The sequence below is a fragment of the Acomys minous genome (genome assembly GCF_964271855.1).
Source record: "Acomys minous genome assembly, chromosome: 10".
In the NCBI taxonomy this organism is placed as follows: Eukaryota; Metazoa; Chordata; class Mammalia; order Rodentia; family Muridae; genus Acomys; species Acomys minous.
This window is the reverse complement of record NC_140491.1, coordinates 73,112,314-73,134,158: the sequence shown is the minus strand read 5'-3', so window position 1 is coordinate 73,134,158 and position 21,845 is coordinate 73,112,314. Positions and strand designations below refer to the sequence as shown.

At 48.7% G+C, this 21,845-nt stretch overlaps 1 protein-coding gene across 1 annotated transcript; it reads left to right on the top strand.

The window, feature by feature from the left end:
• The first annotated feature begins 242 nt into the window (after positions 1–242).
• On the top strand, positions 243–21,845 carry STOM (stomatin). The gene is made up of 7 exons (XM_084798155.1): positions 243–401; positions 9,303–9,406; positions 10,423–10,495; positions 11,944–12,026; positions 14,015–14,218; positions 15,470–15,604; positions 19,749–21,845. The coding sequence occupies exons 1-7, from the start codon at positions 311–313 to the stop codon at positions 19,941–19,943; spliced, it is 885 nt and encodes a 294-aa protein (XP_084654281.1). The 5' UTR covers positions 243–310; the 3' UTR covers positions 19,944–21,845.

Sequence of the window (21,845 nt, the reverse complement as noted above, 5' to 3'; positions counted from 1 at the left end):
CCTCTTCTTGCACCTTCTCCTCGGGTCATCCCGCCCTTTGCCCTTCGGAAGCGGGGGCAAGACTTTGGCAGAGCCCTAAGCATTCCAGCCTCACCACCACCTTTCTCTCCAAGCCCCCGCCGAGCTTACAACCCCCCTCAAGCCACGCCCCCTCAGGCTACGCCCTGTAGCCTGTAGAAGGGCGGGGTAAGGGGCGTGTCCTTCCCCATTTCCGTGCGACTATTGGCGGTTCGCCGGCTGGGGGCGGGACTGCACGCGGAGCTCGTGCCCGGTCGTTGCTAACCGCTTTCTGTGAGGCTCTGCCTTTAACATGGTGAAGAGCGATTCCGACTCCAGCAGTATGTCCGAGAAACGACAGGCCGGCCACAGCCAGACTCAGCGGCTCCCCGAATCCTTCAGGGGTGAGTCCCTCGTCCCGGGGTACAGACGCCCTGGGTACCGAGTCCCCCGCCTGCAGCGAGAACCCGGCTGACGACCGGGTTCGGAAAGGCGTGTCTCCGCGGCACTGTGTGTAATTCTCAGAGCCGCCGTCTTCTCCTTTACCCCTGACTCCTCGGGCTGGTAGATGATGATTTCAGGGTGCTGGGGTGCAACTTGCATGACAGCTAAGAGGGCGCACCCGCGGCAGGGGCGTGCATCCATTGCTCGGTACCCTGGCAGACTTATCCTTCGGTTCCGAGATGCCGGGTGCAGCGCTTCCTTATCTCCCGCCGTGCACGCGTTCCACGGCAGTCCCTGGCAGTCAGGAGTGGTAGAGGCAGCTGTCCTTCGGGTTCAGCCTTGTCCACTTTTCGTTTTCTTTCCTGCCCCGGCGCCCGGGAAGGGAAGCGGTCCCTCCAAGCAGCCTTCGTCTACCCCCACGTGATCCCACGCCTCTGAACCACGGAGGAGTTCCCACCGGTTTCCCGCCGTCCCCAGCTTTGGGGAACTAAGTAGTTTCGTAGTAAAGGGCTAGTGGGCTTCAGCTTTTGACACAGTAGGCGGTATATGCAGAAGAAAGGTGGTGTCCCCGGCTTTCCTTCCAGCCCCACCGTCTGCTTCACTCTACCCTCTTTTGTCTTAGAGATCTTTCCCTCCTCGTAAATAGCCCGGTGCTCACCACTCTACTGGGACCTTCCTAGTCTTGAAGGCGAGCATTAACTGTTAAGAGGCCCCACCCCACCCCACCCTATTCTCCGTGAAGAAATTAGAGCCGTACAGCGAACTGTCTCCTTGAGCCTTTAAATTGTGTTAACTCCTTGGGGTCGGGAGGAGCCCAGTAAGAGACAATAAACCTCGCAGGAGCGCTGCTAGCCTCTCGGGAGCTTTACTAATCCGAAGGAATTATTTCTAAAGATGGAATTTCAGAGCAGATGAGGCAGCGGAAGAGATTAGGGAGGCTGAGTGGGTTTTCCCATCATCCATTCGGATTATTTAGAAAGCCAGCCCATCCTCCCAGCGAAGGCCTACCCCCTTGCCCGGGAGCATCCACCTTTAATTCTTTCTCAGGAATTTCAGACGGCTCCAGAGTGGTAGAGAACCTACTGGGTTCCAGCCTCAGTATCATGCATAAAAACTGTGTGTGTGTGTGTGTGTGTGTGTGTGTGTGTGTGTGTGTGTGTGTGTATCTTTGTCTATAATTTATCCTCCCCGTCCAAATTGGAAGTATAAAATTAAAGAGAGTAATAGCAAAACAGACAAAAAAAGCCACACTTAATAGGGTAAGCACTATGCTAAGTATTTTACAAATGTTATTTTATTGAATCCTCACAACTGATACTCAAAGAGATGGACTTGGTCACACAGGATTAGTGGAGTCATATTTTAAATTCCTATTTAATTGATTCTAAAACTTGAACAGGAAAGAACTGTTTAGTATTAACTCTTCATAATGTTGTGTGCCTAGATAAAAGTGTGAGTGTGAGCCGGGCGTGGTGGCGCACACCTGTAATCCCAGCACTCAGGAGGCAAGGGCAGCAGATCTCTGTGAGTTCGAGACCAGCCTGGTCTACAAAGTGAGTCCAGGACAGCCAGGGCTACACAGAAACCCTGTCCTGAAAAACGAAACAAAATTACTGTGGGTGTGTTGGTAGTCTACTTGTGCCTGGACAACTGCAGTGGGAAATGGATTTGGCTCGGTGCCCTGGGAATAAACACAGTCTGTACTGAAAGATGATTCCGTTGTCTTGGGTACAGAGAAGTTTGGCTTTTAGTTCTAAATCCTTTTTCTAGGTCCTACAATAAGCTGTTTTAGACAGAAATCTTTTAGAACTAGTGAAAATGAATGTGCTTTTTCTCAAGTATATATACGAATGACGTTTCACTTGGTTGCATGGCTTTGCCACTTTTTATTTTAAAAGCTTTGCATTTTGTGTGTGTGTGTGTGTGTGTGTGTGTGTGTGTGTGTGTGTGTACATGCACACACATCTGACATGGCTGTCTTGTAGTGATCAGAAAGTAGATCCTTCTTTCCAACATGTGTGATCCAGGGATCAAATTTGGTCATCCTCTCTGACAGCAAGCGCCTTTGTGGGCCGATGCAGCTCACCTGGCTACCTTTTAGGGTTTTTTTGTTTGTTTGTTTCTTTGTTTTTTAGTGGTAAGCCTCAGAGACTTGACAGTAGGAGGAAATCTATCATTATCAAGCATTCTTAAATCTGTGTCATATGACAAACATGGTTAAAAGCTTTACAAACATCTAGTTGAAATCCTGCCACAAGGAAATCTCTTTACTCCCCATCTTTCAGTAGGAAAACTGAGTCTGAGTGATAAAATAGCAGACAGCCCCAAAATTCAGAACCAAGTTTTCAGCCCAGGCTCTGACTTTCTGAACCATTTTCCCCATCCTGCAGTGATCAATAAAGCAGGTACCAACTTCAGGATTTCACTGAGGGTAAGAAGCAATAGTCAAGGATGCCCAGAGGAACCTCTCAGACAAAGCCACTGCAGGGGACTGCCTCTTATGGAAGCAGTGGAATTACAAAGCCCAGCTCTTGGCTCTTTGTGTCTTCCTAGAGACCGAGTCCTCAATAGATAAATATGACCAAACTAATGGAGGAAGTTAACCTAAAGCCAGAGCATTCTGTCTGTAATGGAACAGTCCAGGTGGATTGCAAAGACATGTGTTGTTGTACAGAGGAGCCATGTCAACAGGATAAATCCCTCTGGGAAAATCTCTTGAAAATAAGCAGAACCATGGGACTGATATGTTTATTTCAGCCGTTAGAGTTGAAAACAGAGGGACGTGAGAGGGTGAGGAAGGAAAAAGTGTGTGCGGTCCTTTGCTGCACTCTTGTTCCTTCTTTTTCCATCTCTACTTTCCGGGGCCACTAAAGAAACTCGAGCCTCTTGGTTTTGTTTGATATTGTAGTAGATGGAGCCTTGAAGATAGAACCAAGAAAATGCCTTCAAGGACGAGACAACAAAAACGACGCCAAACGTGTTGCCCACTGAAGAGAGCGGTGCGGGGAAGATAGCATGGTGTAAGGAAATGGCAGTGGCCTCAGAGTGAAAAGACTGCAGTGTCGTCTCAGGACCATTACCCACTACCTGGGTCACTTAGGCCAGTGCTGGGAAGATAGCGTAGTGTAAGGAAATGGCAGTGGCCTCAGGATGGAAAGACTGCAGTGTGGTCTCCATTACCGACTACCTGGGTCACTTACGCAAGTTCTACCTGGGTCACTTACGCAAGTTCCGCAACTGCAGAGAGTCAGTTCCTCATCTTACAGTTAGTCATAATCTCCCTGCCCGACCTCCCAGGTGTTACACTTTGTATTAAGTATCAAATGCAAAGATGCATGTAGGAGGCACCGGGGGGCCTTGTGCTCACAGATAACTCTAGGGGGACCACGGATCTTAAACACACCAGGTTGTCTCTTCAGAGAGAGAGATGCACAACCTGCTTCCCACCCAGCGGCTGACAGCCGACCCTCCCCCAGACCCTCACCTTCAATGTAGTCATGTCGAAAGCTCTATTGTACACATGGGATTGAGTTAATTATCAGGAATTGTTTTCACCGAATTGTGCCACAGTTGGATGTGCCTGAACTGATATACTCAGGCTCAGGCTCTGAAAGCCTGAGGCAGCACTGACTGCTGAGTCACGTCAACCAAACTGCCTTCGTGTGTCTTATGGATGAACATCCTGCTGGCCATGGTGGTCTCAGAGACCCCCACAGATACAGGTGAATTTTCTTTTGAAACTTTAAAGATTATTATGATAATATATCCTGAAGGAAAAACCCGGTGAAGGCTAGACTTGCAGAACATATAATGATTTCCCACTCGCTCCCCATCTAAGAGAAAGTTGGATAGATGCGCATGACAGATGCCTGATGAAGTTCAGAACTAATGTGCTGTCCCACATGTGACCTGTTCCTCCCCCTGAGACGGAATCCCCAAACAGATTGTTAGTCCTGACACTGTCTCCATGGTACCTAGGTCCCACAGGGCAGTTCAACTAATAAAACACCTGTTCCTTCTGTGATGGTCATGGTGTCTTCACAGCACAGAACACTAAGACACCCTATAAGCTATTTAATAATGACCTTAAGTTGTCCTGGAAACACTGGCTACTGCTTGAATACTCTTTAAGTGCCAAACATTTTACATCTTTTCTCAGTTGGTCTTCATAACACTGTGAAATAAGGACTGTTCTTCCTTCCAGGGTTGGGATCTGGCACCAAACTGTCAAGCTCTATTTCTGTCTCAGTCCATCTGAGGGAGAATCAGGAATCTAATGATACTGTGTCTTATGTTTTTCGGTTTCATTTTAAATGAACGTAATCTTACCCTCCAAAGCCATTATCTGTTTATTTCCTTACGTATGCACTTATTTTTGAGACAAGGTTTCTCTCTGTTGGCCTGGCTGCTCTCTAATTCACTCTGTAAATCAGTCAGGTTAGCCCCACTCTCATAGAGATAAGCCTGCCTCTGCCTCCTGCACTCCATCCCTGGCTAGAGATTTACAAGACTCTCTGAACTATGGAATTTTTAAAAAGGTTTTTCAAGCAGGGTTGGATATTTTTAAGATGTATAAGTAAAAGAGTCTTGGGAAGAAAGAAACACTAGCACAAGGCGTGCCCTGTCCTGTTTATATGTGTCTTGGGCCAAGTCTAAATTTAATGACATCAGTACTCGCTGTTTAATGACGTCAGTACTCCTTGGCAGATTGCTTTCTTTTCTGAAGGGTCTTGTGCTTCTCCAACAGGGTCAAGCTTAGCCCTTCCTGAGAAGAGTGGGAGAGGCTGTGGGTTGTATGTTGCTGTTGTTGTTGTTGTTACTGTGTTTTATGAACGGACACTTGAGGAGAGCAGCTGACAGTTCCGTAAGGACACAGAGCGGTTCTGCAGTGTGCTCCAGATCCCTTCTGCTGGCCTGTAGCCTGTAGTTTCAGTCTGTATCACGTAGCAGGTTCCTTTTCTCTTCTGCTCCACTCACTCAGCACTTGGTCAGTGTCACCAGTGTGGGCTACACACTCATGTCACACTCATTTCCTCAGGAGTCACCGGAGCAGCCCCTCTGTTTAGGTGAATAGCCCCCTTTTATATTTTAATTTTTATTTTATGTGTATGAGTGTTTTGTCTATGTATACATATGTGCACTACATGTGTCCCTAGTGTTTACTGTAGTAAAAAAAAAAAAAGCATCACACCCCCTGGAACTGGGTTTGCATGGCTGTGAGCAGCAATGTGGGTGCTGGGAACCAAACCCAGGTCCTCTGCTGAGCCCCAAGTGCTCTTAACTGCTGAGCCATCTCTCCAGCCCCTAAAAATAATTTTTACATTAAAAAATCCCTTTATTCCAGCTTTTTCTTTTTCTTTTTTTTCTTTCTTTCTTTTTTTTTTTTTTTTTTTTTTTTTTTTTTTTTTTTTTTGGTTTTTCAAGACAGGGTCTCTCTGTGTAGCCTTGGCTGTCCTGGACTCGCTTTGTAGATCAGGCTAGCCTCGAACTCACAGGGATCCGCCTGCCGAGTGCTGGGATTAAAGGAGTGCGCCACCACGCCCGGCTAGCTTTTTCATTTTTATATAGTCTTTTTAAAACGTTTGTTGTTGTTGTTGCTTTGCTACATGTGCAAATCAGATTCCACTGTACACAGGTAACTTTTACTGGAACACTGCACGATCCTTGCATCTACTTGTGTGTTGCCCATGGCTGGTTTGTACCTCCATGGTAGACTTGAAGGTTTGCTCCGACTCTGTGGTCTGCAAAGCCTGGTTTCTCTTTGTCCCTCTCATGAAAAAACTTGCTAAATTCTAACAGCCTGCTGTGGAATAATGGCGAAGAAGAAGAGGAAAAGGAGAAAAAGAAGAAGAGGAAGAGGAGAAGGAGAAACACTTGTATCTTGAATATAAATGCTTTAAGAAGAAAATTATAAAAATACCAAGACTTTCTTTTCACCACCATTTACTCCTTAGGGGGAAAAAGTGCTGTTAGACCTGGGTAGCGTGTGTTTTTAAGATAAAACTCCCAGCCATCCTATCGGTCTCTACCCAGACAATACTGCGCATGACAGTTTACAACATAAAGTGTTTCAGCCACATTCTGTGTAAGGGAAGGAAAGGGCTTGCTCCTAACTAGTGCAACTCGGATGGTTTCACCACCTCTTCTGCCAGTCCCTTTCCCCTTGTGCATGGTGCATGTGACTCAGCCTAATTTTAGATGTAAGGCATGTTTCTGGCCTTTCTCAGCAGAGGAAATCCAATACATTTTGAACCTTAGAGTAATTAGATCTCAGTAGCGAGTGGGATTCATCACTCCCCGGGACTTTTCTGTCAGGCTAGCTCCAGTCCATCTTCAGCCAGCTGACACTGGATGGACAGCAACACACGCGGCCCTGAACATTGGCCTAGGAGCTTACAAGGAAGGTACTCCTACCTTCCCTGCAGCCAGACAACAAAAGTTACTGTACAGCGTGTACTCTTATGTTTTATGATTTGGGTATCTGAGAATTACCTTTTTTTTTTTTTTTTTAAATTTTCAAGACAGTTTCTCTGTGTAGCCTTGGCTGTCCTGGACTCGCTTTGTATACCAGGCTGGCCTTGAACTCACAGCGATCCACCTGCCTCTGCCTCCCGAGTGCTGGGATTAAAGGTGTGCACCACCACACCCGGCTTGAGTTGCCTTTTCTTATTTGTTCAGCAATAATAGATGGCTGAGATTCCTTTCTGAGCCTGGTGGAACCTCGTCTCCTGAGAAATGTGGTTTCTGTGGTTGCTGAACTGTGACCAGATGGGAGAGAATTTAGATGACTGAGAAGTAGATCATTTGCCAGGCGTGGTGGCGCATGCCCATGATGCCCACACTCAGGGAGGCAGGGGCTGACGATCGCTGTGAGTTCGAGGCCAGCCTGGTCTCTAAAGCACGACCTGCAGTGACGGCCAAGCCCTGGGCTTGATGAGAATGCTCAGTGGGGCCCTCTCAGTCCCTATCTGCTCCAAGAAAGGAAAAACAAACTAAAATGAGGAGGACACTGGACACAGGAAATGGAAAACTCAGCCCAGGAGGCCATGGTGGATTCCCAGGCTTAAGAGTAAGAGGCACCTGCAGAATAATAGCTGTGCAAACCAGAGCCGAAATTGATGAGATATCTGGCTGTTGTGAAAGGAGATTTAGACTGTGGATTAAAGCTTACGGTTGGATCAGCTGGAACTAAATCAGACTAAGCAAAGTGAAAAAAACAGGAAGAAAAATAGTACTGGAAAGGGGTGTAGCTTTGGCTGCCATATTGATGGTTATTAATATAACCAAAATTACAGTGCAGTTTTACATTCGTGTTGAAGGAAGAGATAAGGAAGAACAAATGTTCTTCCATAGTGGAAAGTCATGTGGTTGCTCAGACCGAAAATGCCAGGGAAGGCCAAGCCAGCGGGTTACTTAGATCCTGCAGGTAGCCGCGAGCCAGCACAACCAGGAGATGAGCGTGTTTTTGTTTTTGAGGACGCAGAAATGGTGAGAAGTGGGCAGAGCAGAAACTGCACCTTTCTGTGTTAGCTTGTAGAACTGTCTGACTTTTTAAAAATGTGTTTCTGTGCATGTGCATGCCACAGTATGCGTGCGCCATAGCAGGCATGCCACAGAGTCAGTGTGACAGCACACTGCGGAGGTCAGAGGGCAACCTGCAGGAATCAGTTCTCTTCTGCTACCTTGCTGGTTCCAGGGACCAAACTCAAGAGTCTCCGTTTTGTCAGCAAACACTTTTACCTGCTGAGCCGTCTTACTGGCCCCTTGTTTGACCTTTTTTTTTTTTTTTTAAATTCAAATCCAGGAAAAGCACAAGTTCATGGCTATATATATAGATGTTAGCTGGGGGGGGGGGGGAGTATGCTACTAACTTTATTTATGTGAATTTTAAAATATAGTGTGAACCAGGGAAAAGATTGGACAAATGTACCGAAATGTTTACTGGCTCTGAGTGTAGAGTATCTCCCCACCTTTTTGTACTTTTGTAGCCTTTTTGCAGCAGGCGTGTACGCATTATATTTGTAATCTGACAAAAGCACTATTTATACACGTGAGAGTCATCGCAGCATTGTTTTTAATGGCAAGAAACCAGAAATCTCCTGCCATTAATCAGAAAATGGGTGGGGGCCATATGCCCAGGGCAACAGTGTGCAGAAGTAATTTGCGGAAAGACACTGTCATGGGATTATGTGCCTGGGTCATGGTTTTCATCGTGAGTCATGCTGTGCCCGAAACAAGAATCCACATCTACTTTCGTTCTCTGCCGGCTTGTTCCTTACTGTGAGGATGCTGACGGTGGCTGGGCTCCACCCGCCCCCTCCGTCCCCTCCGTCCCCTCCGTCCCCTCCGGCCCAGGCATGCCGCTCTCCCTCCTGTTTCTGTTTACTGCCCAGAATTATAACTGTCTTTACTCCTCACGACACTCAGATCTTGTTAGAAGCTGAATGTTCTTCGTTTTTGTTCTTTCACATCGTGAAGCAGTATTTGATAAGCATTAGCTGAGCAAAACAATAGGTGATGCGAGAAAAGAGTAGGTACACAGCTGGCCGTGGTGGTGCACGCCTTTAATCCCAGCACTCCAACACTTGGGAGGCAGAGGCAGGCAGATCACTGTGAGTTCAAGGCCAGCCTGGTCTACAAAGCGAGTCCAGGACAGTCAGAGCTACACAGAGAAACCCTGTCTCGAAGAACAAACAAACAAACAAAAAGTAGGTACACATGTTTCGGGGCCTCAGGGCTGTGTGAGATTAGACAAGGGAACTCAGGAAGATCAGCCAGCAAAATGCCAAGCAGAGCTGTTCAGTGAGAAGCAGGGATGAAGTGACTGTGCCCGTAACAGGCCTATGGTTTTGTTTTGACAGATAATCCCAAGGCAGAACTGGGACCTTGTGGCTGGTTTTTGGTGGCTGCCTCCATCCTGTTTGTAGTTATAACCTTCCCGATCTCAATATGGATTTGCATAAAGGTAAAGAACATTTCTTTCACTTGTGAAACAGCATCGGGGATGCCATGTTGGCCTGTGGTTCTTTTCTTTCATCTCTCTTTCGGTTAGATTCTGCAGGTGAGTTATAGCGCAATCCTAACCTCCTTGCAGCTGCTGTCCGCTCCGTCCTTCCCCACAGGCCAAGTGAGGGTCACCATGCCGCAGTTTCTGTGTTGGCATTGTGAGAAGAGGTCCTACAGCTCGGGTGGCAGGCCTGGGTGGCAGGCTCCCTGATAACACCTCCTTTGCTGTGTCTCCTCCCTTGTAAAAGCGGACAAAATGGCAGTCCCTCCTTAGGACGACTGGGGAGGACACAAATAGCCTGCTTTGACAGACTTCCTGCGGAGCCTGGCACGGAGCCAACGCTCCCCGGCCCAGTTGTCTTTCCGTCAAAGTTACTAATACTTAGGCAAGTAACTGTCATTTGCATGTTCCTAACATAATGAATATGTGGCTGCATTTTCTGATAAATTGTATCATAATTAACGGAATCAGAAGAAGAGCTATAAGCTTTTCTGAGCAAACAAACCGTGAGTAAGCAGCAGGGATGCTAGCAGCCAAGGGATGGGCCTGGAGACGGATGTCTCTGCGCTGTGATCTCCAGGGCTGCACCACCAGTCTAGTTCCGTGTTTTGAGGCAGGGGCTCCTGGACCGTGCAGGCTGGCCTTGTAGTTGAGGTTGGCTTAGACTCACCATCCTCCCGCTTCTGCCTGGAGAGTCCTGGGATTAGAGGCATATGTTAGCACTCCCCGGATGGTCTGTTGCTTTTCTAAGAAGTAAAAAAAAAAAAAAAAAAAACCCAAAACGTGGGTACATAATAAATAAGCATCGTGCTTGGAAAGAGTAAACACCAGATACGCTGTTTATAGAAACTGTCAGGCAATGGAGAAAATAGCAGGAGGCGTTGAGCCTGGCCAGAGCAGAAACATGATTCGAAAGCTGTGCACGGCAATGCAGCATTTGTCCTGATGGGTTTCCATCCGTGTTTTTATTCCAGATCGTAAAAGAGTATGAAAGAGTCATCATCTTTAGACTGGGTCGCATTTTGCAAGGAGGCGCCAGAGGACCTGGTCAGTACTGGGTTTCAGTCTGGAAACCGAAGTGTTGTGTTTTGTATTTTTAAACCTATTTGTGTACGTGTGTGCCTGTGTGTGGGTGTGTGCGCATGAGTACTGGTGCCCACAGAGGCCAGAGGTGTGGGATCCCCCTGTAGTTGGAGTTACAGAATCTGGGAAACCACCTAATGTAAGCGCTGGGACTTGAACTCGGGTCCTCTGAAGAACATCAAGTGCTCTTACTGCTGAGCCTTTCCTCCAGTCTTACTGATGCGAGCTCCCCAGTGAGGTCTCTGCTTGGAGCAGAAGCTGTGTAACAGTAGCAGAGGCTCTGGCCAGTCTGGGTGCTGTCCAGCCTTCCCGTTGCTATCTATGTAGAGTGATTAGGTTATCACTGGCCTTGGCCAACAACAGCCTTGGCCGTGGGAGGCTGAGCAGGAGCACCCTCGCCAAGGAAAGGACTCCAGTCCCTCCAACGCTGGCCTTACAGGAATGTGCCCCACATCCAGCAAGGCTCTGGGGATTCCAGGGAGAGCGGAACAAAGGCCCCTAACCAAAGGGCTTGCTATCCAACAGCCCAACACTAATAAAGAAACAGATACCAAGGCCTGCCTTTAGTGTTAGGAGCCAGTGGCCACAGACCAAAGCTCTCTCATTGCTTTGTTAAGTACTTATTTTTATTGTTTTACATTTTTATGTCTATGTGTGGGTGGGCGTGGGGGTGTGTGTGAGTGGATATGTGCACATGAGTTGCAGGTGCCTTTAAAATCCAGAAGGGAGTCGGAGTCCTTGGAGCTGGAGTTAGAGGCAGGTAGTTGTGAGCTGTTAGGCTGGCACTGGGAGCGGAGCGTGGGTCACTGAGAAGAGCAGTAAGTGCTCTTCACCACAGAGCTGTCTCAGGCCCTCTGCTTTGCTCGTCTTTTGGTTTTTGTTGCTGTTGTTTCTTTTTGAGACAGCATCTCACAGGCTGACTTGAAACTCGCCGTGTACCCTAAGCTGCCCTCAAACTCTTAGCAATCCCCCTGCCTCAGTCTTCCAAGTACTATAAACACCTGACTGCACTACTGTGGCTGTCCTGAGTTCTGAGGCATGGAGAAGGCTTAGCCACTGAGGTGGCCCTGATAGAAACCACAGGATACGCAGAGCAGTATAGGAAAGAATGCAGCAGAGTGGAGAGAGACAGAGGGAGAGAGAGAGACAGAGAGACAGAGAGAGAGAGAGGGAGAGAGAGACAGAGGGAGAGAGAGAGACAGAGGGAGAGAGAGAGAGAGAGGGAGGGAGGGAGGGAGGGACTATGTGTGTCTCTGGCCTTGTGGTTCAGGAAAATGGGTCAGAGAGAGAAACTTTGAGTTCTCAGAGGTGAGAAGTGAGCGAGCCCTGAGGAAGAGCAGTCTGAGCTGATGCCATAGACCTGATGAGGCTCAGCCGAGCCTAACCGCTGTCTCTGACCCCGTGTGCTCCAGGTTTGTTTTTCATCCTGCCATGCACTGACAGCTTCATCAAGGTGGACATGAGGACCATCTCCTTCGACATTCCTCCCCAGGAGGTGAGCAGTTCTCACTAGGGCTGCCTGAGCTTGCAGGCCTGCCTGCCGTCTCTTTTCCCAGCTCTGTGACCTGGAGTAAGTCTTTAAATTCTCTGTGTCTCGGTGTCCTCAACTGTAAAATGGAGGTTGTGGTGGTAAGGGGGCGGCAGGGCGGGGTGGGGGGGCGACCGCTGGAGGGAGGGAGTGAGATGCGAGGTACCTGGAGCTGAAGTGCTGTGTGGGCGCTTGTCACTGTTGTTGGAAGCATGCTGTGATGCCAAGGACATTGGGCTGCCATCATTGTAATGGGCATGCTGGCCACAACTCTCGTCCATGGCTCCTGGCAGGAAACAATCTAGCTCACCGTTCTTTCTAAGGTCTTCATTTTTATTCGAGATAAATTGGTTGTAAGCAAAAGAATTAGAAACTGCTCATCTGGCACTTTAGGGATCTCTGTGATCATTTCAAGCCCCTTGAGATCCCTTCACAAACAGCTCATAGTCGGTGTTACAGCCAGTTCCTAGATGGACACAGCCGCACTGAGGAAGACTCTCAGCTCCCAGCTCATGGGCTTCCCTGTCCTGCTGCTTTCCCTATCTCAGGGGTAACGGCACCGGACCCCAGCTCTGCCATGGCCATTTGGTACCCGTATGTGAGGAGACATAGTAGCCATTGCAGACAGGAAACCCACAAGCTGCTGAGGGTCTAGCTGGGGAGCGCAGCTTTCTCTTACCGTAAATCACAAAACCCAGGAGCCAGCTTGGGCACTCCCTTCCCAACCACTTGGTAGGGACAGACTTCAGTCCACACAGACTCAGTGAGCCAGAGAGAACCCCACCCACGCCTGACATGAAGATGCCCGAGAGCATCTTGGGTTCTCCACATTTCCCTGTCACTCAGGAAGACTGGCTCTCCAGAGCCCCTTCGAGGCGTTTCCTTGTGTAAACACTGCAGGCATCTGGCATGTGACTGAGCTTTTGCCTTTCTCTGCTCCCTTTCCCGGCAAGCTGCCAACCCCAAGTGATTGGAACTTGGCAGGTGACTCTTTCCCATCCCCTGTGATCCTACAGCAGGGGGAGGTAAACACTCTGCCCACAGTAGCCAGGGCTCTGAGAAGCCGCAGAGTCTGACTGTGGCAGCTGTGGCAGGAATCTGTGAGTAGTGTTCATTTTCCTACCACCTTATGAGACGCTGCCTTGCTAGACAGTAATATTAGACCTCTGCTGTTCTCTTCCAAGTCAGAGGTTTTTCAGATTACAAAATGAGAGAGACCGCTGCTGTGGTGCCTGCAGAGCTAAAGGGCCTCGTAGCTGCTTAGCTGTTACTATTACCTCTCACTGACACAGCTGGGGATGCCTGTAGAAGACTTCCTGCATGACACCTCCTCCCTCGACCGATTATCAGAACCCCGGACGGGAGGCAATGCTGCCAGCCTCAGCTGACAGACCAGGGGTGGCAGGTCACATGGCACACAGCCCCGAGACAGCCCACCCAGCTCAGGCTCCGGTCTCCAGTCCTGCGTGGCTCATCACTCATTTCCTAGGCTCCTGTTTCAGTTCACCTGTCACCTAGTGGCCCTCTGCCGTGTGTCAGTCACACTGCCAGTGCTAGGAAAACAGACGTGCCCCTCAGAAACTTACAGTCTAAGGGAGAGGCAGAGGCATCCACCCATTCCGCTCAGTGCACCACTCCACAGACGGCAATGGCTGCACACAGAATGGCGCCCCGGGTGGAGAGTCAGGAAGTCCACTGAGAAGGCATTGGAATGGCGGGAAGAAACGAGCCAGAACAATGCCAGCTTTTGGGTGGCACCTCTAAATTTGTTGAGTGTTTGAATGAATCTATGGACTTGGATAAATAGGACTGCTTTATTAAATCTCTAAAGGTATAAATAACCTGGTGACTTCCTAAAGAAAATCACCCATTGCTTAAGAGGGTCCATAGGACGGTGTTTGTAGTGACAGTGAGGAAGCTACAGTGGGTGTGTGATTGCCTTTCTCCTCCTGTAGGTCCTCACGAAGGATTCCGTGACCATCAGCGTGGATGGTGTGGTCTATTACCGTGTTCAGAACGCAACCCTGGCTGTGGCAAATATCACCAATGCTGATTCGGCAACCCGTCTCTTAGCTCAAACTACACTCAGGAATGCGCTGGGCACCAAGAACCTGTCTCAGATCCTGTCTGACAGAGAAGAGATCGCACACCACATGCAGGTGAGGATGAGATCACTCACATGCAGGTGAGGACGGGATCACACTTACATGCAGGTGAGGATGGGATCACACTCACATTCAGGTGAGGATGAGATCACACTCACATGCAGGTGAGGATGGGATCACACTCACATGCAGGTGAGGATGGGATCACACTCACATGCAGGTGAGGATGGGATCACACTCACATGCAGGTGAGGAGTGAGATCGCACACATGCAGGTGAGGATGGGATCACACTCACATGCAGGTGAGGATGGGATCACACATGCAGGTGAGGGATGCACCCCTGCTGGTCAGCTAACCAGAGGCAGAGAAGCGAAGTTGAGTTCATGACCAGACAGGTGAAGGGCTGCCCTTTTTTCTTTTTCAGGTTTTTCAGACTTTATAGACATGTTTTCAAAGCAGCACCCATGGGTTCATGGAACTCAGGCATATGCTATTTTTAAATTCCTTTGGGTGTTTTATTTTCCTCAGAATCCATATTATCCTCCGTGTAGATCACGATGGGTTGGGGGCTGTTCTGCAAGACAGTATAAGAACTGCTAAAACTCTGGCCTAAGGACAAGTCCCATGAGTCCCCATGTAATTGCCACGCTTTCCAGTCTTGCCTGTGACATAGACGCTAATATCTTGTTCAAAAAAGTTATATACTGTAAATACAAATCCTACTCTCCATAGAGGCTTCATTGTGGTTAAAACCTGTGACTTGTTTGTCTGAAATAAGCAGTCACTCTACAGCTCTGAGTGGCCAGTAATGCGCTCTGCTGCCCAGGTGGGCCTTGCGTTTCTGCCCCGCGTTACTACCACCTCCCTGCTAACGGTGTCTGACCTGTATGATGCCAGCACAGCCTCGAGAGATAGAGAGTGTCAATCTACGACTGTAAAGGAGGAAAGAGAAACAGGCTCACATGCATCACGTTAACACAGAGGTGGCTGACCCCTCTTTTTGTAATAATGGTTCTCTGGAATACAGCCTTGGCTGTTCACTTGTGTATTACCCATGCTGCTCTTGACCTATGGTAGCAGGACAGACTATTTGGAATAAACAGTTCCTTTATGGCCCCTTAGAAATTTGCCAACCTACATTAGCTCATTATTTCCTCATGTTCTGGCCCCCGTCTCAGCGTTTTTATGACGCTGTTTCTCTGCCGCTTACCAAACCTTATCTACAACACATCCAGTGAATGCTGCCACTCCCAGCATCTGGACAGGAGCAAAGGTGCCTCACTTCCTTCTCTTCTCTTCCCAGAGTACGCTGGATGACGCCACTGATGACTGGGGAATAAAGGTCGAACGTGTGGAGATTAAGGACGTGAAGCTGCCTGTGCAGCTCCAGAGAGCCATGGCTGCCGAGGCAGAAGCCTCCCGCGAGGCCAGAGCCAAGGTAACACTCCCTGTCTGTTTAGCCTCTGTTGTTGTTTTTGTTTTAGTTTGATTTTCTTTTTCAATACCACAGTAATAAGACTCTGTCACTGAAAAAGAGCGAAATAGCCAGGGACACTTAGAGATGAAACCATGCCCGTCACCTCAAGCCCTGTTTCCTTAGAGGTCACCACTCTAAACAGATGTGTGTATGTGTGCCTTCCTCCTCCATACTGAGGCTGCAGATGCGTGCTGACACGCCTTGCTTCTGCATGAGTGCTGGGAATCCAAAGGCTGGTCCTCGTGACTGTACAGAAAGCACTTTTATCGGTGAGCCCCTCCCTAGTCCTTTACTTGCATTTACTTGACTAGGACATGGGATTAGTGGCCCCGGTGGAAACACACCGCCCACTACCACACCGTCCTGTACCTTGGCCTTTTCATGTAGGTCTGTTAGAGCTGCGTGCTTTATTTCCTTGATTAAAGGAAATTAAAGGCAGGTTGACTTTGAGAGCACAAGACAATCGCGTCAGCTTGCTGTCATCCATTCCTCACTCACTCTTTATTGTCTTTTTCATCCCCTCCTTCCTCCCCAGGAGCTTCTTCCTTAGGACTGCTTCCTCTTTCTTCTGTTCCCACGGTTTCCTTCTCTTTCTACATTTTCTACATTTTTTTTCTTTTCATCTTCACCTTGCCTTTGTCTTTAGCCTGCATGAGTGGCCCTTCTGGTAGTGCTGAGTAAATACTTGTTAAGCTAGCTTCAAAAAAAAATGTATCTTTCAAGATGACAGTGTGTCAAAATACAAAATACAAAGGTATTTTGTATCCAACCTGGGGACCGGAAATTCAGGCAGGTCTGACTGGAACTGGACAAGGCGCTGTCTCACTGTGCCTGGCCATGGTGGAGGGCTTCCCAAGGGAGCAGTAAAGGACAGAGCTGCATGTGTAGAAGAGAGATAGATTCTATCTGCTGCAAGGCCGAGGCCCCATCCAAGCATGGCCGCACAGCCTCTGAGCAGCTAGAGCAGTTTTCACAGGAGGGCTTGCTGTGCCTTTGACAGATCTCCTGAACACAGGAGTCGTAGTTGGTGATTGGCTGACCCCAGAAACCTGTCCATCTCATAGAGGCCGGACCACTTAAGGCATACACTGCCGTTGCAATGTCTTAGCCAGCAGGTACTGCCTCCAGAGTGTTGTATCAGCCAGAGTGTCCACGTATTCTGCATGTGCTCATGGATGCCCATGATAACATTGCATAGCTCTCAAGTGCTTGCTTATAAAACCATCACTTTCAGGAACTAAAACCTATGTACAGCATTATGAAATGTTCCCTATTACCATCCAGTTATTTGAAAACTAGGAATTGCTTTTACCTTATTACCTGTCATTAGCAAAAAGCCCATTTTAGACCATATAGAATAATAGTTTCTCCTACACAGAATATCAGAATTAGAGCATCAAGAGCCCGCCCTTCTATTCCCATGTCAGTGATTAACTACAGAGCTGTTTTCCGCTGAGCTTAGACTTGGCATCGGGATCCCTTTACAATGCTCCAGATAACAACTCTTAACTGCTTGGCTTCAGCCCTGAAAATGAAACTTGTTGCCATCCTCCTCAGTGAAAACTGAAGCCCAACAGCTGAGTGGTTGCTCAAGGTCCCACAGCTGAGAGGCGGTGAGAACTCTCTACTCCCCTCACTCCCACCAGTCTCAAAAGTCCCTGTCTTCACTGTCTAACAAGGAGCAAAGGTAAAGGGAGGGCCAGATAGAATGCGGTCCCTTGGACGTGGCTGTCAGGTTAGCCTGCCAGCTGTGACATGATCCTGGGCAAGGGCTGACGGTCCTCAGGGTTTAAGGGTCACACAGTGGACCTGCTTCTGAAAAACCTCACTAGTAAAATGAGTAACTCTGAAACAGCTGTGAGCTCACATGCAAGCTCTCATGGGAAATAGAAGGTGGCCACCTCTTCAGTAAGCAAGTTACAGAGAGAGAGAGACAGAGACAGAGAGTGACGAGAGGACCCATAGACACAGACTTCAGAATAAAAGCCCTCAAGTTAATTAGCCATAGGGACACTCAACTTCAAGTCCCAGGCTGATGTCACCCTAGATACTGATCAGGATGGCTGGAAAACACAAGGTGAGAGGACTTGGGAGTGTGGAGGCACACTGGAGTTCTTCTGTGGGGGTGTCCATTGGTGCTGCCTATGGAAGACAGTGGAGCAAGATGTTTGCAGAGTCTGTGGCCAGTGGCTCCACCCCCCAGCACGTATCTCACAGTGCACACTCATGTTCACCAGCAGTGTGCCAACGCAGCCCTTCATCAGAACCTGGACACTTCCTAAGTACCTGTCCCGAGTCGAGTGTATAAAGGCATAATGATTCACAGGAAGTAGTAGTATGCAGAAAAGGGCAGGAGAGATGCCCAGCCCTTAAAGGCTAGGCTCACACCCCAAAATATAATAGTACGTAGGACAAATGAACACAGAACTGCTCCCAAACATCCTCTGAGCAGAGGGAGCCACGGTGGTATATCCGCGCAGGAAGACACAGCTGAGGGAAGAGTCTCCCCCACAGAACTGAACTCTGACCAAATCCCATCAAGTGTGTAGACCAACTCGTGGGTGGAGTCTCCAGCATAGTAAGACATGTGATAACCTTAGTGGTGGTCTGTGAAAATGAAGTGTTGATTTCTATTGAATTGATGCTCATTTGGTCAGAGACCCACCTGGCTATCCACAGGAGTGCACTTGGGCTACATCCCGACAAAGCCGGTGGCACTGTGTTCACATCTTCGGTAGTTTACACAGAGTAGCTTTTTGATGAACTATATGTTTGCCCAACACAGTGGGTCTGGCTTCCTGGCCAATAAATGGCTTATTGATTGGAGGTGGGAAATAAAATATCTGTGGTCCATGTCCAGACAAAAATATGCACCTAATTGGATGTATGCGATGACGTGGAAGAAAGTCTGAGCCTGCCACACATAGTGGAATGTGTTCATGTACTCCCCAGTGTTTGCCTCAGGACACTGTTACGTTTGTCCTATCTCATAGACCAAGGAGGGGCATGACAGTTTGTCCCACCTTAAACTGAAGGATTAATCCATAAACTGGATTATTTCTCTCAGCATAGCACCTGGGTCCCTCTATCCTATTTAATGATACTGCACATGCAGTCAGGATTTGGAAACTCGGACTCACATCCTGTCTCTGCCCCTTCCATGCCGTAGAGGAAGGTGGAGCGCTGTGAGGCTGAAGCCAGGTTGGTCTACACAGTGAGTACTGGGCAGCCAGAGCTGCAGAGAGACCCTATCCAATCTGGGCTCGTGCCTACTGTTGTGCCGTAGCAGGCTCCACGTGCTCATTCAGAACCCGGCTCCCTGCTCTGTCTGCTGGCTGCCCTGTTTAACGTGTATTGGCCGCTTTTCTGTTGCTGTGCAGAAGCACCACAACCATGGGCATCTTACTGGGGATTCCTTTATTATCGTACAGTGTTGTATTTTGGGCGGCTGGAACGAAAGCTTTCTGTGGGTATGAAAGGGAGTCTGCAAGTGTTTCAGAATTTCTGCTAAATAAACCATCGATACTAGATACGCTCCTCTGAGTGCAGAACACGGAGGAGTCATTCACACGGTTGTGCACGGTTAGCACGGGTGACTAGAAAGAGACAGCATGCAGCACCAACTTTATTAGCCTTTGTGCTGATAGAACTAGGAAACTGTATTTAAATAAGTAGATGGAGGGGGGATTTTGGTTTCTGTCATGCACTTTCTAGCGTGCACACATGTTAGCTGAAACTCACACTGCCATCTTTTAGCAAACAAGATCTGCCAGTTTTCGCTTCAGTAAAGTCTTTCCTTCCTTTGATTTCAAAGACCTGGTAATCCACTTGACTTGCAAAGGTGTATGCACACTTGAGGTCAGCCGCTCACCCCTTTGCAGAGCTGCCGGCTGTTCCGTGGGAGACTAGGCGGCCCTGAGAGAGAATGCCTTGAGCCCGACATGTCCTTGAGTAACTCAGCATCAGGAGAAAGACTGATTGGAAACTGAGTGCTTGGGGACTGATGGCTCCTGGGAGTCGCACATGCTGTCGAAGGCACAGGAACCCTCACTTGAAGACTGCTGCATGGCTCCGTGCCTGTCTGACCTCCTCTTCCCCTCTGTAGGTGATTGCCGCTGAGGGGGAAATGAATGCGTCCCGAGCCCTGAAGGAAGCTTCCATAGTGATCACCGAGTCTCCGGCTGCCCTTCAGCTCCGTTACCTGCAGACGCTGACCACGATCGCTGCAGAGAAGAACTCCACCATCGTCTTCCCCCTGCCCATAGACATGCTGCAGGGCCTCCTGAGCCCTAAAAAATGAGCAGCAGCGCAGGGCCGAGGGCCGAACCCTCCCCGGGGAAGTGGGGACCTAATTAGCCTGAGATTAGCAGAACGCCTGACTGTCCCTTCCCCTCCTTCTCTGTAGTGGAGTGTGGGGTTCTTAGAGTGGGTAGCAGTCCTGAAGCCAGTGGGGGACTCCATTTGGGGCTAGGAGCGCAGCTCAGGGGTAGAGCACATGCTCGGGGCTCCGAGTTTAATCCTCTGCACCAAAACAAAAACCAGAAACAGATGAGTTACCTGTGACATCTGACTGTTTAGGTTTCTGTCTTTACTCTGGAGTAAGTTGCAACCCTCTTCTGACTTCCTTTTAGTCATTCTGAGCCATGTGTGAGCAGTCAAGTCAGGGCAAGGGACCAGCCTAGACATGCCACCCGACCCCACTGGCAAACGCTCTGCGACAGTGAAGACTTGTGCCACCCGCTTCTCTTTGCCACCTGTGCCTTCTCTTCAGGGAATTTTGTCTTTTAATGTTTCGTTCAAGTCAGGGATTCTCTGTGTAGCCCTAGTTGTCCTGGACTCACTTTGTAGACCAGGCTGGCCTCGAACTCACAGAGATCCACCTGCCTCTGACTCCTGAGTGCTGGGATTATAGGTGTGCGCCACCACAGCCCAGCCCTTTGGGGAACCTTAAGGAAGGACATGTCTTTTGTCCATCTACCCACTCTAAGCCCAACCTGTGCTTTGGACTAATCCACTCTTCCTGCTTGATCCTGTCAGAACCCAACTAGAGGCTCCTGTCATTCAACAAGAGGCTCCACTGCCCTCCTGAGGCCGGACTGCACCGCTGCTATAGTCCTTTCTAAAATAGCGGGCGCAGTTTTTAAAGGCCTCTGTGAGCCTCACCTTCAGACTTGCCAATCCCTGTGTGTCACCTTTAAAAGCAGCTAAATTCTGGTCGCAGAAGTGCTTTTTTCTCACTTTTGCCTATTTTCATGTATCAGGTCTTTAAAATCATTTTGATTTTTAAAAATTACTTTTTCAGTTTCATAGATAATTGTTATATGCCCCTTTGAATAGCTTAAGTTCTGAATTGCTTTTTAAATTTTTTAAGATAAAAAATTTTAAGATTATACTTTCCTCTTTGCATACCATTGGCTGTTGGATACTGTGACTATTGTGATGACTAAGGAGTTCTTGTGAGCCCTACCCACCCAGCCCCCCTTCCCGTGCAGGAGAATGCTTATGTTTGACTAGTTTTGCTTTGTTTTTCTCATACAAAACATTGATACTAATAGATGAAGTGGTCCAGCCCTCTGAACCACAGTCTGCTATTGTGGCACCTTCCCTGGGCCTGGAAAGGCTGGTGGTGACTTTTGCAACGTCTTTAAGGCTCTTGGTTTCCCCGGAGAAGCCTGAAGGAACGGCTCCCTGTTGTAGCAACGCTGTTGACATCTGCCCTTAGCTGTTCACTGTCAGGCCCACATGGAGCGCCCACCTCCACAACACACACACACACACACACACACACACACACACACACACACACACACACTCTGTTTCTAAGCCTGGAGCCCAGCTGGGGTTTCTAGAAGTGTATAGAGCACCCCCACCTTGGACTCAAGTTGCATTTACATTTTGAATTTAAAATGATGGTTTCATCTGTTTGGAGAAGTGGCTCGCCCTACATGGAGGACCAGGAAAGCCTGTGTCCTGGTGAAAACATCTTCTTGGAAGTGAAAAATGATGCAACTTGGTTCTCTCAGTTTCCCCTTCCAGACACCAGCTGGCCTTTGCTTCTGTGCCTTATCAGTTAGTAATGCAATAGGCTGAAGTTCAGCCACGGGGAGAGGTGGGGAAAAGCAAGCTTATAGGAGCCATGCTGGAGGGTTTCAGCGCTTCTGCCTTCAGCCGTGTACAATAAAGTGTGTGCCCCGTGACGCGT

Coding starts and splice junctions, on each gene's coding strand:
- STOM (XM_084798155.1), top strand. CDS start 311: ATGGTGAAGAGCGATTCCGACTCCAGCAGTATGTCCGAGAAACGACAG. Junction 9,407..10,422: donor CAATATGGATTTGCATAAAG/GTAAAGAACATT, acceptor TTTTTATTCCAG/ATCGTAAAAGAGTATGAAAG. Junction 14,219..15,469: donor AGATCGCACACCACATGCAG/GTGAGGATGAGA, acceptor TTCTCTTCCCAG/AGTACGCTGGATGACGCCAC.